Consider the following 17,782-nt stretch of genomic DNA (forward strand, 5'->3'; position numbering starts at 1 on the left):
AACAGAGGATGAGATGGCTGGATGGCATCACCGAGTTGATGGACATGAGTTTAAGTGAACTCCAGGAGTTGGGGATGGACAGGGAAGCCTGGCGTGCTGCAATTCATGGGGTCGCAGAGATTCGGACATGACTGAGTGACTGAACTGAACTGAACTGGATGGACTCTTAGAGGAGCAATCAATCTAACAGTGTTAGGAGTCTTCCCTTTCTCATCCTTCTAACCGCTCTTGGACCCTCTTTTCTGTTGGTGCTCTTTAATTCTTCCTTGAATTACAGTCAAACTGTATTTGGCTTATCCTCTTTTTTGCCCAATGAACTATTTGAGAACAATGATGTTGCCTTCTTCATCTTTGGAAAGTCTCCTACCAGAAGCTTCTTATATCCTTTTTATTTGACTTGCACATGGAAATCAAGGTTGGGAGAGGAGAATTAATTTGTCTAAAATCACAACCAAAGTTAATGGAAGAACCATAGTCATTTTTCCTGACATGTGGTCCAGGAGACATGCATAGTGATGTCAAAATGCCTTTCGAGTTTCCCTTCCCAAAGGCAGAGGATATTCTCTGCTTCAGATAATTAACAACCGCCCTCTTCCAATGAAACCTAAGCCCAAAGGACCTCTCAACATAGAACAAAAATCAAGTGCTCTCGTAAAAATTCAGGGTGATACCCAAACAAAATTGGAATTAGGAGTATATTATAACTGCATATGGGGGGAAAAAAACAACTGAGTGTACGAATGTTAAGAAATCCTTTGGAGAAGACCACTCAGCTTCAGGGATTCAGTGAGAAAGGCGATTTTGCTGTAAGTTTTATTTCTCTTTAATCACTTTAGAATATGACAACACCTAGCACAGCGCCCAAACGTGATGGTTTATTCCCACATCATTCATCCCATGGGGAATATTTGGTCTTTCTGCCTTTCCTCCAAACCAGTTGTCTTACTGCTACCAAAGCAGTAAGGTGGACAGAGGTGGTTCAGAACAAAGGTGGTTGTGTCCTTTGCCTCGAAAGCCATTTCTCTCTTCTTCCCCTGGAATGGTTTTTCCTTACGTCTCCTGTCAAGCCAGTATACCTTCTCTGAGAAGTCTTTCCAGACTCCTCCTCTGTGTCTGATACTACCTGTGCTTGCTGTAGACCTGTTACACTCTTTAAGCCATGTGAAAGCTATTCTTTTTATTGTCTTGTCTTCCCCACAAGCCTCTGAGTATCCTAAAGGCAGGACTATATTTTATCGATCTTTGAATGGGAAATATATGAGGAAACAGTGGAAACAGTGTCAGACTTTATTTTTGGGGGCTCCAAAATCACTGCAGATGGTGACTGCAGCCATGAAATTAAAAGACGCGTACTCCTTGGAAGGAAAGTTATGACCAACCTAGATAGCATATTCAAAAGCAGAGACATTACTTTGCCAACAAAGGTCCATCTAGTCAAAGCTATGGTTTTTCCAGTGGTCATGTATGGATGTGAAAGTTGGACTGTGAAGAAGGCTGAGCACCGAAGAATTGATGCTTTTGAACTGTGGTGTTGGAGAAGACTTGAGAATCCCTTGGACTGCAAGGAGATCCAACCAGTCCATTCTAAAGGAGATCAGCCCTGGGATTTCTCTGGAAGGAATCATTCTAAAGCTGAAACTCCAGTACTTTGGCCACCTCATGGGAAGACTTGACTCATTGGAAAAGACTCTGATGCTTGGAGGGATTGGGGGCAGGAGGTGAAGGGGATGACAGAGGATGAGATGGCTGGTTGGCATCACCGACTCGATGGACGTGAGTCTGAGTGAACTCCTCCAGGAGTTGGTGATGGACAGGGAGGCCTGGCGTACTGCGACTCATGGGGTTGCAAAGAGTCGGACATGACTGAGCAACTGAACTGAACTTAACTGAATCCAGGAAACCTAGGAGAAGTTGGGACAACTCATTGAATGCTATTTGGATGAATGAATGGGTCAGCCAGGGAAATGATATACACATATTTATTCAGGATTTGAAAAAGTGGTCAAGGTCATGAAAATAATTAGATAGCATGAAGCTAACTAGCTGGACTTACTTCTCCTATGCCCTTTTTTTCATGAATACTGAAGATGAAATGGACTTCCCTGGTGGCTCAGCTGGAAAAGAATCTGCCTGCAATGTGGGAGACCTAGGTTCGATTCCTGGGTTGGGAAGATCCCCTGGAGAAGGGAAAGGCTACCCACTCCAGTATTCTGGCCTAAAGCATTCCATGGACGGTATAGTCCATGGGGGCACAAAGAATTGGACACGACTGAGCGACTTTCACTTCATTTCAAAGATGAAATAGTATTGACATATTTGTGCACTTACATTCATAGAAAATTGTGTGTGTGTATGTGATAATACATAAAAAGATACATGAAGGGTGCTGACCAGAAGGCTGTTCTTTTAAAACATTGTTTATTTGATTACTAATGTTTTTTCTCTGTGGTGGGCACTGCCCTGGGTCCTCGTTGCTACAGGCAGACTTTCTCTAGTCGCAGCAAGCGGAGGCTCCCCTCTGGTCACAGTGCACAGGCTTCTCACTGCGGTGGCCTCTGTGGTTGCAGAGCGTGGGCTCCTGGGCATGCCTGGATTCAGTGGTTGTGGCACACAGGCTGAGTTGCCCTGTGGCATGGGGGATCTTTGCGGACCAAGGATGGAACCCGTGTCCCCTGCATTGGCAGGTGGATTCTTAGCTCCTAGACCACCAGAGAAGTCTGGAGTATTCTTGATAGCTGCTTCAATGTGATTGAATTTGATATAATTTTACTTTATTTTGATTATTTTATATAGTGCTTTAATTTGCTAAAGTAAGCATGGGTGATCTTTAAGGTTAGAAAAAAAAAGTAAAGCAGTTGTGATAATGTTACTATCCCTTCTCAATTAAAACAAAAATCAGCTCTCACTCTAGCAGTATGCTAGTGCTTAAGCTTTTTGTTCTATAACTCTACAGAAGCAATAAAACCTACTTTAGTTTGAGCTGTAGCTTCCTAAAAGACTTTGGAACTACAAGAGGAGCTTGTCTTATCTTCAGATATTTGCAGTGGTCTATACTTGATTGGCGATTAATGCACTGCTCACTAGTGTATACTTATCCAAGGAGTCCTCTCAATATCATGGGAATGTCAAGGGTTCTAGAGTCAAACAGCATGATTTAAATTCTGCTTTGTAATTATTATCTCCCTGACCGTGGGCAGATCACTGAACTACACTCAACCCCAAATGAACACTGCAAATGATTTCTATCTTTCAGGTATATATTAGTAATTGTATGTGAAAATGTGGACTAGCAAACTAAAAATATTTCTAGTACAAACATCTATCCAGTCATTTGAGATAAAATACAATTGATGTAACTAGCGTCCTTCAAAATGCATGACAGATCAGAGAAGTAAAAAAAAAAAAAAAAAAAAAAAATATATATATATATATATATATATATATATGTTGCTACAAGCAAACAAAAAAATGGAACTGAGAACTAGACAGGTTAGCTCTGAATCTAGTTTTATTGATGTAGTTTGGACAAGGGAGAGCCTTCAGTTTGGCAAGTGAGTGGACTGAATATTCTCGCTTATTCCAGGAGAGGAGATTTGGCCCTGAAACTCTGAAAAGTGGGAAATTTTATCTGAGGGCTTCAAAATGAAGTTAGGACTTCTGAAAGTTACATGCTTAATGAAAGGGTGTATTTGGGGGGAAATATCTATGTCTATGTTGACTTCCCTGGTGGCTCAAACGGTAAAGCATCTGTCTACGAAGCGGGAGACCCAGGTTTGATCCCTGGTTTGGGAAGATCCCCTGGAGAAGGAAATGGCAATCCACTCCAGGACTATTGCCTGGAAAATCCCATGGACAGAGGAGCCTGGTAGGCTACAGCCCATGGGGTCGCAAAGAGTTGGACATAACTGAGTGACTTCACTTATCACTTATCTATGTCTATGTCGTATATCTCACAAAGATTTGAGATTTGAGTTTACATTGCTCACTATGGTCTGGGAATGCCTGAACTGAAAAAACTAACTGGAAGCAAAATGAAAAAGATGAGTTCTAGATGAATAATGTTTCAAGGCTACCTAGAAATTATCCTCTGAGAGGGAATAGAGACCTGACCTTGGGAAACACATGATTGCCCATGGATTAAAACCCAATGAACATGAGTTGACACGTCAAAATTAAAAAATCACAAAAAACATAAAAACTTAAGAATAAGGGTCAGAAATCAACATCAGTTTTTATTAAATTTTGACATTGATAATAAGTGTATACATCCATATTTTTGTGTAACCAGGAAAAAGAAATAGTAAGAAAGTATAATCTGTAAAAGTTAGATGGACTAACTAGGGGTAAAGAGTAAAAATAAAGAGATCCAGTATATCCAAAGGAAGGTAAGAAAGGAAAGAAATAAATAAGCAAGGAAAAAGGATGATAGATGGAAAGCATAACAAGATGGGGTAAATTAATTAATAGTCACCACACTAATCAGATTAAAGTCGACTATGAAGATGTAGATTCTTATGTTGGATTTAACTGAATATAAATTCATTGAAAGGTTAAAGGTAAAGAAATGGAAAATATATGCCAGGAAAAAACTAACCAAAACACACTAATATTAATATCAGGCAAAAGAAATATTAAGACAAAAATTTTTCTAAGATAAAGTGATTACCATATAATGATAAATGGAAGTTATATAATGGTTTTGAGCTTGTATATACCAAATAACATGCCCTGAAAATATATAAATTGACTATGACACCTTTGAAAAAAAAAGCAATAAATCCACAGTGGTATTATAATATTTTAACATACTTTCTCCATAATTAATAGACTAAGCAAAAAAAAAAAAAAACACTATCTAATTGACTTTGAACAACACACACAAAAAAGTGTTTCATCTGACAAAAATATATAGAACCCTGTTACTGAATTCAGTATAAATATTTTCTTCTAGAATGTATAGAACTTTCTTTTTTAATTTATTATGTCCCAGGACACAAAATGACAATAGGAAGTATCAAAGAATAAGTATCACATAGAACAGTATTTCCATCCACAACACAACACATAAATATATAAGCCAGTAAACAAGCAGACAAGTAAATAAATGAAGAGGGTTAAAACATCTTTTTGATCAATTACGTGTATGATCAAAACAGCAAGAAATCTTATATACGATACTGTGTGTGCTTAGTCGCTCAGTTGTGTTTGACTCTTTATGACCCCATGGAGTGTAGCCCACCGGGCTCCTCTGTTCCTGGGGATTCTCCAGGCAATCATACTGGAGTGGGTTGCCATGCCCTCCTCCAGGAAAATCTTCTCAGCCCAGGGATCAAACCCAGGTCTGTCTCATTGCTGGCAGGTTCTTTACCCTCTGAGCCATAAGGGAAGCCCAAAATTACTGGAGGGAGTAGCCTATCCCTTCTCCAGGGAAACTTCTCAAGCCAGGAATCAAACTGCACTGCAGGTGGATTCTCTACCAGCTGAGCTACCCCAGAAGCCCATATAAGATACTAGCAGACCAAATATATCCATGTATTAAAACCTACAAACTCAAACAAATACATAAACGTTGCATCAAGTGGATTTTCCCAGGATAAAATGAGATGTTAAAGTTATATGGTCTATGAATGTAATTCACAAGACCAGCATATGAAAATATTTTTTTAAAATAAAATTGACTTACTAGGTACAGAATTTTAAAACTCTTAATAAAATCAAGTCCCTTCATGATAAAAAACAAAACCAGTAACACCATTGGTCCTACCTGACCCAGCTAGGCAAAAAAATATCAACAAAATTTCCGAGGATTGAAAAGGGAGAAATTAAACTATCATGACCCTCGTCTATAAAAGACTGCATAGAAAAATTAATAAGAATCAACAAATTAGTGGAACTAATAAAACAGCCTATGAGGACTGATGAATTGAATATCTATAAATTATTTTTGTCAGCTCTAAGACATGAAGATACAAATATAGATATACATGCAAATATGTTTATGTATGTGGATGGGTAGATAGAGAAATTAAAGCTACCATTTACTATAGCACTGACATCCATAAAATGCTTAGAGTTGGGAATATATCCCTAATAAAAAATCATCACAGTTTTTATGAAGAAAGCTTTAAAAACTTTACTGAAATCATAAAAGGAGAACTAAATAAATATAAAGATAAACTATATAGTTATATGGGAGGATACAATGTCATAAAGAAGGATTTTATCCTCAAATGCATCTATAAATTCAATGAAATTTGAATTAAAATCCCAACAGGCATTTCAAAAAATGAAACTAAAAATTCACTTGAAAGAGTAAAAGGGTCTTTTGATGGAGAAAACCAAAGTATAGAGTGGACTTGTAGATAAATCAAGACTTTTCTAAAACTATGGAAATTAAGACAAACTGCTATGGATAAGATAATAGGAAAAAAATAAACTAATGAAACAAGACAACCCCCCCCCAAAAAAGAAAGCTTATCTAAGTTCTGAGTGATATATGGCAAAGAATGTGTCACAATTCAGTAGTGAAAGGATTAAGTTTTACATAAATAATGTCAGACAAATGATTCATCTCTATCTGGGGGGAAACAATCCTTATCACCATCATTTTAAAAACTGTTTGTAGTTGATTGAAGACATAAATGTAAAAATAAAAACTTAAAACTATTGTTAGAAAATAGGGGAGACTACTTATTTGAGTTTGTGAATACCTTGGAGTAAACAAACGTTTATTTAACAAGCCATGAAAAGATCAAATCATGAAGGAAATGATTAAAAATTTTTATTCAACAAAACAAGCTAAACAGAATGAAAAAAAAAAATTGCGAAGAATCAGTATCCAGTATCTATAAATGCATGGCATATCAATAACGACAAAAGAACCCAATTTAAAATAGGCCAGAGTGATGAACAGTCAACATAGGTAGAAACATATGTTTTCAACAAACACCTGAAATGATACTCAGGCTTGTTAGTAATCAGGGAAAGGCAAAGTAGAATACTACCACCAAGGAAGCCCCTAAAGCATTAGTCTCTCAGTCATTTCTGACTCTTTGTGGCCCCATGGACTATAGCCCACCAGGCTCCTCTGTCCATGGGATTCTCCAAGCAAGAGTACTGGAATGGGTTGCCATTTCCTTCTCCAGGGAATCTTTCTGACCCAGGGATTGAACCCACGTCTGCTGCATTGCAGGCAGATTCTTTACCATCTGAGCCACCAGGGAAGCCCAAGTATCATTTAATACCCATCAGATTAGCTACAAAGTTACATGTTTGGGAGAACCTAGTGCTGCCAGGGACCTGGAACAATGGAAAGTCTATTGGTAGGTGTGCTAATCAGTACACTTTTGGAGAGTAATTTAGCAATATCTAATAAAGTTGAAGATGCAACTATCTTCAGCCTAGCAATTCCACTTTAGATGTATTTCCTGCAGACACCCATGCTTTATGTGCAAAGGAACATGAACATGTATGTTTAAAGCAATGTTGTTGGAAATAACAAATAAAAAGATTACCAACGATGATAGTAATAATGACAGAGATATAATCTGGGTGTCTATCAGGAAAAGAATGATCAAAGGAAATATATTACTGCATTGATCTATATGATCAATATATGTGACCTCAAAAACAATGCTGGGTTTAAAAAAAACCTGCTACACAATAATAAATATAGTATTAAAACACCTAGGAATTGTAAAACATGCAGAGCAACACATAGGCACAAGAAATATAAAAATACTCATGTGAGAGAGAAAGGGTGGATTGAAAACAAAAAATACAAAACAGTATATTTTATTTCTCCCCCCCCACCGCCCCACAAAAAAAGAGGAAGAAAACATGACGAAATGTTTTAATTTGACAAAGCTGGGTGGTAAGCCTAAGGGGATTTGTTATAATGTTCTTTGTATTTCTCTGTATGATTAATATATTTTCTAATCAACACAATACTAATGGTATGTATAGTGTGCCTGGGCACATCATCTCAGGCTCCAAAAGTGATTGTTTCCTTCTCTTCCCGTGGCTGGAAGCTGGTGTATGAAGTACCCAGGGATTACCCTCTTATCCTTAGCCCAAGGCAGCCCTGGAATACTTGGGCTGTTCCTGAGCCAGAGGCATCCTAGGTGGTCCCCGCTACCATGTCTCCCAGCTTAGTCAATCTGGGTGGCAGATTTAGAACTACATCCTTCTCAGCCCAGAATTTCAAGTGCTGAGGCAGCTTCTAGCTTGTAGAAAAGCCTGTGGCAGGAAGATGCAACACCACATTCCTTGTTAAATTAGAGCTGCTTGTCACATTCTTCCCAGATGCCCATTTTGTAGATGAAGAAATGAATGATCAGAGAGGAGGAATGGCTTGCCCATGATGAGTGAGCCATTCATGGTGTTTAAGAGAATGTGTGTCTCTCCTGACTTCTAGAACTTTCCAACTGGTCTTTGTATGCAGATTCAAAAACTTGATCTTTTCACCTCTGCTCTCTTTTCTGGTTTATAACAGCCAGGGTCCTCACCTCCAGAGAGCAGTGTCTTGGGATGGAATTAGTCAGACTTGCTTAAGTTCCTGTCCTGTGACAAAAGCAGTGTGACTATAGGCAGGTAGCTTCACCTCTCTAGGTATTTGTTTCCTCACCTAAAAACTTTTCATAGTAAATATTCAAGGGACTGCTGTTTTGCTTAAATGATGTTATTCATATGAAATATGCCAGGCATAGTGCCTGGCATGCAATAAATAGCCAACAAATGGAAACTATAATTGCTATAATTATTGCAGAAGTAGGGTATCAAAAAAGTATAATACAGTTCAGTTTCACAGACTGTATAAAGAGAATATATGATAAAAGAATGCTGTAATATGGAAACAATAGGAGGTCAATAAGAAGGAATCAAGAGGCTCAGAGAGCATTTCCTGGAGCAAGCGATATGGGGTATTTCCATTGTGAAATGATGCTCCCCCACCCTTTTTCTCCTATTGTACTTTTGTAATTCTCTTTCACAGTGGCATGGGACAAGAATCATACATCTTAATTAAAAGATAGGAAAACAGACTCAGAGGAAGAAAGTGACTTGCTTGTAGATTTCAGAGGGATTTTTAATTGACCTGTCATGATACTAATTGCACACCAATATTTTAAGAAATTGACATTTTTGCCAAAAGCTCAGTCATGGCGTGTTTAGACTCCTTGCTGCTAAGTCGCTTCAGTCGTGTCCCACTCTGTGTGACCCCATAGACGGCAGCCCACCAGGCTCCCCTGTCCCTAGGATTCTCCAGGCAAGAACACTGGAGTGGGTTGCCATTTCCTTCTCCAATGGATGAAAGTGAAAAGTGAAAGTGAAGTCGCTCAGTCGTGTCCGACTCTTAGCGACCCCATGGACTGCAGCCTACCAGGCTCCTCCATCCATGGGATTTTCCAGGCAAGAGTACTGGAGTAGGGTGCCATTGCCTTCTCCTTAGACTCCTTAATAACATATATTTTCTTAAGATAGTGATTTTATAATCTATAACTGCATTTACTTTCAGGTTGTGCTCCAAATTTGATACGTATCACCATCAATACATTTCTGAGGAAAAGTACTGAAAAGTCATACCACTTAGAAATGTCAGTGTTTTTATTTCTAATTGCCAGAGATGCAAACCTAAGGCAGATGTGTCATTGAGACATTTGTGAAACAATGATGGTTAAACATAAAAACATTAAAAAAAAAAGTCATACCAAGGATGCAAAACAAGCCACCCTTCAAAACCAGCCAAACAATCTCATCACATTTAAATACTGCCATTTAAACTTACTAGCTAAAGGCCTGAAATTAATCTGAGATGTGATGCATTAATGACTGAATTCTGGTGGAGGTTAGCTTTAAAATAAACTGGCACTCAGAACTCGATGAGAGAAATCAGAAGTGATGGAACTAATTGTGTTTCAGATGAAGTGGTAAAATTTTAGTTTTATACCAAGAGAAATAGGAAGTTTCAGGTGGAAGCATATTCCCATCACTGTCCTACATGGGGAGGCTTTGAGCTGGAGAGTAGCTTTGGATCTAAGAATATTCTGATGGTGTTGGCGAGACTGGAAAGGGGAGATGCTCAAGGCAAGAGGGTGAGCCAGAGCTGTCACGGTTGGGATGTAGGTGGTAGCAAGGATGCTCAGGGAAAGACACGGAAGCTGTTGGATGCGGGAAGTTGACAAGGCTTAGGGTCTGCCTGGATGTGGGAGACTCAGGAGGGGAAGGGGTTCCAGCGACAGCATTAAGACTTTCCAGATGGTTTTCAGAGCAGCTGAAAGGAGCAACCGGACATAAAGGTGCTACTTTTGGGCCAACCATGAAATAGGTCCTAACCTCCAGCAAAGCCTTCAGAAGCCATAGCCTGTCCTCAAAAAATTCTCTTCTACCTTAGGCTCTTAAGAAAAGAACCCTGGTTTAGTATTCATTGTGACTTTAACTTGGAAAAAATATAGTTTTATCACAGGAATTCTTAAGTGGAAAAATACAATCTTTTTCATAATATTTTGTCCTGATTTCCCTTCTAGTCCTTTTAATGAAGGGAATGGCTTCTAATTTCCTATGTGAAAATTTGGGATAACAAGCCCTGCTCCAAAGAGCCACTCTCAGGCTTCTGAGAGATAATCATGCATGTGCCATGCAGGCACTGTTTGGAAGGAGGGTATTAAGGTTTCTCTACCAATCAGATACTTTCTGTGTAATGCCGGCAGGTAATAAGAAGGACAGTGGTGGAAGTTACTGGGGAATCGATTTTGCCCCGGGGTAAAGACAAACCTTCTGGGATCCAGAAATTTCAAAAGTTGCAACAGCCACCTAGAGAGAGAGAAAGAAAGAGAGCTGCATGCCCTGAGGGTGTTCTAGCCAAACACCGTGGCAGAAAAGAGGTTTTCCATCGAACCATGACTCAGTGATAGATGATCGTCTTATTCATCTTCATGAGTGTACCAAACCAAGTTTATATATAGTTATCTGTCACTCCATTCCTTCTAGTAAAGAGAGCATAGCAAAACTCTAAGTGGATGAGAATGTTGATAATTTAGCTTTAATAGTAACAGGTTAACATTTGTTAACTGTTTATCGCTGGCTAGGCACAGAGGTGCTTTATGTGTTCTCATGTTCAACCTGTGGGAAAATGCTGTGAAACGAGGCTTCTGACTAATTTGAAATAAGCTCAGAGCACTGGAACACCCGCCTATGACTTCTCAGCGAGCAGGTGAGGAAGCCAGGATGGAAACTTATGTTTGCTCACCTCAAAGTGGTGTTTACTGAGACGGAGGAGCAGGGAGAGGGGAGGAGACCAGGCAAGGTGGGGGAGAAAACAGTCACGAATATTAGCAGAGCCCCTAAATATCATCAGGCATAAATCATTTGGATGCACACCACGAATGAGAAAACACGAGATAGAGACGTAATCTTCACAGTCTCACGCTTTTCCACCCAAGTGCTCCATCTGCTTCAGACAGTGACCATATGCCCCAGTAGCCTGGGAGGTAGCCTGTAGAATTTTTTTAAATTGTATTCCCTAATTGGGCCATAATTGTTTAATATAAAACATACCTTTATATATATTTTTTTTAATTTTATTTATTTGACTGTGTCGATTCTTAGTTGTGGCATGCCAGATCTTTGTTACATCATGTGGAATCTTTTGTTTGTAGCACACACACTTTCTAGTTATGCTGTGTGGGCTTGGAAGTACACTGGCTCAGTAGTTGCTGTGGATGAACCTAGTTGCCCTGGGGCATGTGGGAGTTTAGTTCCCTGACCAGGGATCGAACCCACGTCCTTGGTATTGCGAGGTGGATTCTTAGCCACTGGACCTCCAGGAAGTCCCAGCCTCCATATTTTAAAGCAAAATTAATGTACAATAGAGCACATGTCATCTTTATCTTGGGCCTTCATGCATCCCCCGGGAAAGCCATTCTTCCCCCTGCCCCAATATTCCAGTTTCAGAAGCACCATCTGAAAATGTATACATTCATTGGTCTAGAGGTGGCCAAATAGCCAATAAACTTTTATAAAAGCCTCTAATTATATCAACAAATTAGCATTCCAGAGGTTTACAAGGCAACCATTATTCATACAGTTATCCATATAATATATGTATATGCATCTTGCCTACCCAACTTTTATTGACAGAGCGCTGCTAGAATCTCCAGGGACTTCTGGTCTACCCTCAATATTCTTACCTGCTCCAGCAGTGCTAAAACAAGCTGTCTATTGGGTCATAAGTCCAGCATTCTCAGAGGGTCGTGTTCTTCGGGAGCCTTCTTCAGTGCTCATAAACTCTAGCTTGTCACTGTGTTGAGAGTCAGGAGATAACGTCTGTTGTCGCTGCACCTGTTATCTTATTGGCCTTATCCAAACAGCCCCAGCCCGATCAGCAGCTGAAACAACAGATGGGCAGGAGAACTTGAGATTTTTTGACACCATCCTTTTGTTTATGAATCCCCCCTCACCCCAACTCTGGAATCTGATAGGAATTCTCTTCATTACCATTTTGTGCATTCTTTTTTCCCATGACACATTTTTATTATTAAAAAATAATTAATTGGTGCAGAGGGAGATGAAAGAGAAGAATAACATTTCCCTTTGAAAACGGTCAAAAAGAAAATGGGGATGGTGATTTGGTCATGTGGATAAATATATCTTTGCCCTGGAAGATAATTGGCAGTATCCAGTTTCCTTCCATGGCAGGGAATTCAAGTAAGGAGCTAAGAAGAAATCAGAAAGGGAGGAAGGTGATCTGGTGTAAGGTTGAGTGCCAGGAAAGTGGAACAGGCATTGCTCTGTGGGGTCTTGAGAGCAGAGGAGAGATGCAATCTAGGCAAACTGGAAATCTAGCAGGAACCAAAGCCTGGAATTGCAATTGCAGAACAAGATTTCCCTTTGCAAGGAGTGAAATTGTTCAAGCAGACCTGAACTAGGAATGAGGGAGGCAGAGTGCAGGATATAATTTAATGCCATATGGTTGTAAGCAAGTTACTTAATCTCTTTATGCCTCAGATTCATCATCTGTAAAATAAACGTGAAACTACTGGTATACATGTAGTGTTGTTTTGATTCTCAAATGAGAAAACACAGAAAGTGCTTAGCCCCAGGCTTGACATTCATTTAATAGATGCTGCTATTATTATTATTTTAGTCAAGAGTGAGAAGCACAGGGCAGAGCAAGTGGCAGGGATAGTCGTTGGATGTGAAACATAAGGAAAGGGCTTGCTTGCTTATATGGGGTTTCCGCTCAGATCTTAAAATGAGGGCAATAGATCAGACAGTGCCCACGGAATCTGGCATGGTGCTTTCCCACCTCTGTGCTTTTACTCATCCCATTTATTTTTCCTAGATGGCATTCTCCAAGACATCTTCGTTATGGGCCATATACCATCCAATTCTTATCCACCAGGGTTATTCTAAAGATTAAATTAAAGATAAAAAGTGCTCAGTCGTTCAGTCGTGTCCAACTCTTTGCGGTCCCATGGACTGTAGCCCGCCAGGCTCTTCTGTTGGTGGAATTTTCCAGGCAAGAATACTGGAGTGGTTGCCACTTTCTACTCCAGCCAGGGATCGAACTCACATCTCTTGTGTCTCCTGCATTGGCAGGCAGATTCTTTTCCACTAGCGCCACCTGGTAATATTCATGGTTGTATGTCAGTTGATGCTACATTTTAGTATAGCCCATCATAGGTGGGAGAGTGGCTTAATCACAGTAGACATGAAAAATTCCTGGATAACTAACTTATGTGTGGATTCTAAAATGTGACGCAAATGAACATATCAACCAAACAGCAAGAGACTCATAGCCATAGAGAACATTCTTGTGGTTGCCAAAGGAGAGTGGGATGGGGGAGGGAAGGATTGCAAACTTGGGATTATCAGATGCCAACTAGTATGTATGGGATAAGTGAACAACAAGGTCCTACTGCACAGCCCAGGGAACTGTATTCAGTCTCCTATAACAAACCATAATGGAAAAGAATATGAAAAAGAATGTTTATATGTGTACAAAGGAGTCACTTTGGTATACAGCAGAAATTAACATAAATTGTAAATCAACTATGCTTCAATAAAATGTATAAAAAACAAATAAAAATTATTGAATAATTAAATATGCGGGTGGTATCAAAAACAAGCCAGACTAGTAGAAATGTATTCAAGGGGATCCATTTTGTCTGTCCGCAGCCTTGCGTCTGCATAGTTAATAGTCTTCCTTATGTTTTTATGTTTTCCAGCGATGTACATCTTGGCAGTAGGTACCAGTATTGGGTCATCGCTATTTCAGGAAATGAAGAGAGTGAGCCGTCACCTGCTGCCACATACATCCATGGAAGTGGGTACTGCGGTGATGGCATCATTCAGAGGTGAGCAGGTCTAGCTACAGACGGGGCGGGGGTAATGCTAACTCGGCCAGAAGGTGGTCAGGATGCCAAAGAGAAGAGCTTACGGGCTACCCTTCAGGGTGCGAGCTGTGAGGGAGCCCCAGCAATCTGCAACTCGATTCATCTGCAAGTAGTTTGCAGGCCTCAGGAGAAAAGCAGTGACTCTTTTTTGAGTAAACACAGTTCTCAACTGTGTAATAATGTAAGATTTCCACAGAGCTACCATTCTGCACTGACTACCACTGTGCTCTTGTTCCTAAGCATGTCCTGTGTGCTACAAAGATTCTATTAGTGTTTTCCACCTCAGTCCACATTCAGTTAACAGGACACAGGGCACCTACGTGAGAACACTTTTACGTTCTTTGCTGGTTACCATTTACATTTATTAAAACTGAAAGTTTATTTGTTATTTCTATTGTGTTATATCAACAATTTACAAAACGGGTCAGAGTCTCATAAAAACAGCAAAATATTTCAACTCTCTGTAATGCTGAAACCATAAATAGTAAACAGTCCTCTGGAGTGAACTTTGAATATGACTGTAAGTACAGGAGGCAAATGAATCAGTAAGTGTAAAGACTCCACACAAGCAGCCAAAGAAAGGAAAAGTGTGATTAGAAGATATAAAGCTGTGTGTCTAGAAAATGGATTTTATCGGATCATCAGTCCATTCATCCCCTGTCCACAGGGCAAGATGTTACGCAACTGAGAAAGTGGCGAAAAGCCATCAAGACTTTTGTATTGTTGGGAGAAAAAAAAGGAAATCTTTGGGCTTTTTTTTCCCCTCCAGAGTAAGCACAAAAATGTCTTGTCACTGAATTAAATAATTTTGGCCCTCAAAATGAAAGAGAGCAAGAATCATTCACAATTAAACTCATTGCTAAATCTGTGTTCTTTATTGCAATCACAGTTACAAATCACACTATTGCTAAGGGACTTTTAAAACTATTGGCAGATTTAATAATAAACATTACATATGGAGATGATACAATATGCTGTTGGCAAAATTCCTTCATTAAATGGCACCATTGGGTATCACAAAGTATCTGTGCACCATGGGATTGCAATTTCTATTTCTGTAGGGGGAGGGGCACTACAGAGAGAATTTGTTTCACTGATGTGCAGAACATGAATCGATTCATAGGTGTAGTTCATATAATGAAAGAAAAGGGCTCAATGGCTGTTTCACTGGTTTATCATTGACACTAGTACTAGAGGTCAAGAGCAATTTAACTGGATGCTGATGATCTTGTGGTGTGTAATATACACTGGAAAGCTGCTATGGAATGAAAGGACCAGCTAGGAGCACAGCAAGGATGATGCAGGGATGCAGAGAAAGAGTGTGTACGTGAATACGCATTCGCACAGACACCCACTATTGGCCAGCAGTTTGCCTTCTGATCACGGCTTAGCACTGAAGGGAAAAGCAGATGTTGAGAATATGATCAGATGCCGGTCAGTGAGTTACATCTGCCCACACTTATTGTGCAAAAGGATAGCAGTATGTGCAAGACACTGCTCCCCTAAACACCCTGAAATAAACCAGCTGCTACCAGCAGGGTACTAAGTCAAGTTTTTGAAATAACGAATGACTTTTTTTTTTTTTTTTTACTATTAACACTGATAAAGACCAGTATTGATTATTTGTGCAATTTCAAGTGATTTGCTGAAGTGATGTAGCTCAGGTGTATATGTGTGTGTGTATATATATTCACGTCTTAAACGTCCTGAATCTATAATTTCAAAGCTGAATTATCTAGATTTCAATACAGAGGGGGGTAATAATAAGGATTTTTAAGTGTTAAATTATGATGCAAACCACCTGATTGCCAAGAATTTGACTCCTTAAGCATACAAAATAAAACTCCACACTTGTCAGAGATTGACAGTGATGGTGTGCTATTGCATGCATTTAAGATCCTTATCCAAATGCAACAATCCAACATGAAGATATGGTTTCAGGCACTTAATGTAACAAAAATGGTCAAAGGGAAGATACTCACTGTTTACTTCCACATGAAGACATTGACTTCTACCTTTTGATAGAGCTGTTGTCTGATAGAACCCTGAGCAAGTGCACAGGATCATCTCCAGGGAAAGTGCTGCATCTTTTGTGGGTCCAAGATTAAGCTACATATCCAGAACATCCAGGAGACAGTCATGGTCATTGCCAACAACCCATAATTGTGACTTGGGTTTTCTTAATTTAGCAAGAGGAATAAAAAAGAAACTCACTACATGTAGGATCTGGTCTACAATTCTGTCTATCCATTTTGGAATCAGATATAGATAGAGCTTCCTTGATGGCTCAGATGTTAAGGCATATTCCCACAGTGCGGGAGAGCCGAGTTCAATCCCTGGGTCGGAAAGATCGCTTGGAATAGGAAAGGGAAACCCACTTACTATTCTTGCTTGGAAAATCCCTGGACAGAGGAGTCTGGCAGGCTACAGTCCATGGGCTCTCAAAGAGTCAGACAGGACTGAATGACTAACATTCACTTTTCATAGATACACTGATAAAACACTGCGAGCAATATTATCACCGACCTAAAACTGCCAGTAGTAGTAGTAATTTAAATATCATTCTGAGCAAAGTTTTTAGTATTTTATACCTAGGATTAATAACCTTCATAGACATCAAATACGTATTGAATTACCTGCAGGTACCAAATAGTTGTTGACATAGTTGGAAGAAAACTGAATGCAACTTATGGATGATTACCTAAGCAAAAAAATAAAATAAAATAAAATTTGAGAGTAAGAAGGGCTGTCATTTTTGCTAATTGGATTTTTCAGGGGATGATACATGCTAATTTGCTGTATATATACAAAGGAATTTACAAAGAAATACAGATAGACTCAACACTCAGTGAGGCCCCTGATGAATAAAAGCCCTGGATGACTGCTATAATGATAATTATAAATATTTATTGAGACTCCCATCACTTCATGGGAAATAGATGGGGAAACAGTGTAAATAGAGTCAGACTTTATTTTGGGGGGCTCCAAAATCACTGCAGATGGTGATTGCAGCCATGAAATTAAAAGACACTTACTCCTTGGAAGAAAAGTTATGACCAACATAGATAGCACTAGACTAGTCTGTCTAGTCAAGGCTATGGTTTTTCCAGTGGTCATGTATCGATGTGAGAGTTGGACTGTGAAGAAAGCTGAGTGCCAAAGAATTGATGCTTTTGAATTGTGGTGTTGGAGAAGACTCCTGAGAGTCCCTTGGACTGCAAGGAGATCCAACCAGTCCATTCTGAAGGAGATCAGCCCTGGGTGTTCTTTGGAAGGAATCATGCTAAAGCTGAAACTCCAGTACTTTGGCCACCTCATGTGAAGAGTTGACTCATTGGAAAAGACTCTGATGCTGGGAGGGATTGGGGGCGGGAGGAGAAGGGGACGAC

General features: G+C 39.6%; 1 protein-coding gene across 4 annotated transcripts in view; it reads left to right on the forward strand.

The window, feature by feature from the left end:
• Nucleotides 1-17,782, forward strand: part of PAPPA (pappalysin 1) — a 267,221-nt gene that overhangs the window by 103,933 nt on the left and 145,506 nt on the right. For all 4 annotated transcript variants that reach the window (XM_086413907.1, XM_086413905.1, XM_086413906.1 and 1 more), the window contains one exon: nt 14,226-14,354. In XM_086413907.1, coding sequence (XP_086270033.1) covers nt 14,226-14,354 — 129 coding nt within the window. The remainder of the gene's footprint in view (nt 1-14,225; nt 14,355-17,782) is intronic.

Source organism: Bos grunniens, chromosome 8, assembly GCF_055505025.1.
Source record: "Bos grunniens cultivar Pamir isolate PY7600 chromosome 8, Bosgru_T2T1.0, whole genome shotgun sequence".
Taxonomy (NCBI): Eukaryota; Metazoa; Chordata; class Mammalia; order Artiodactyla; family Bovidae; genus Bos; species Bos grunniens.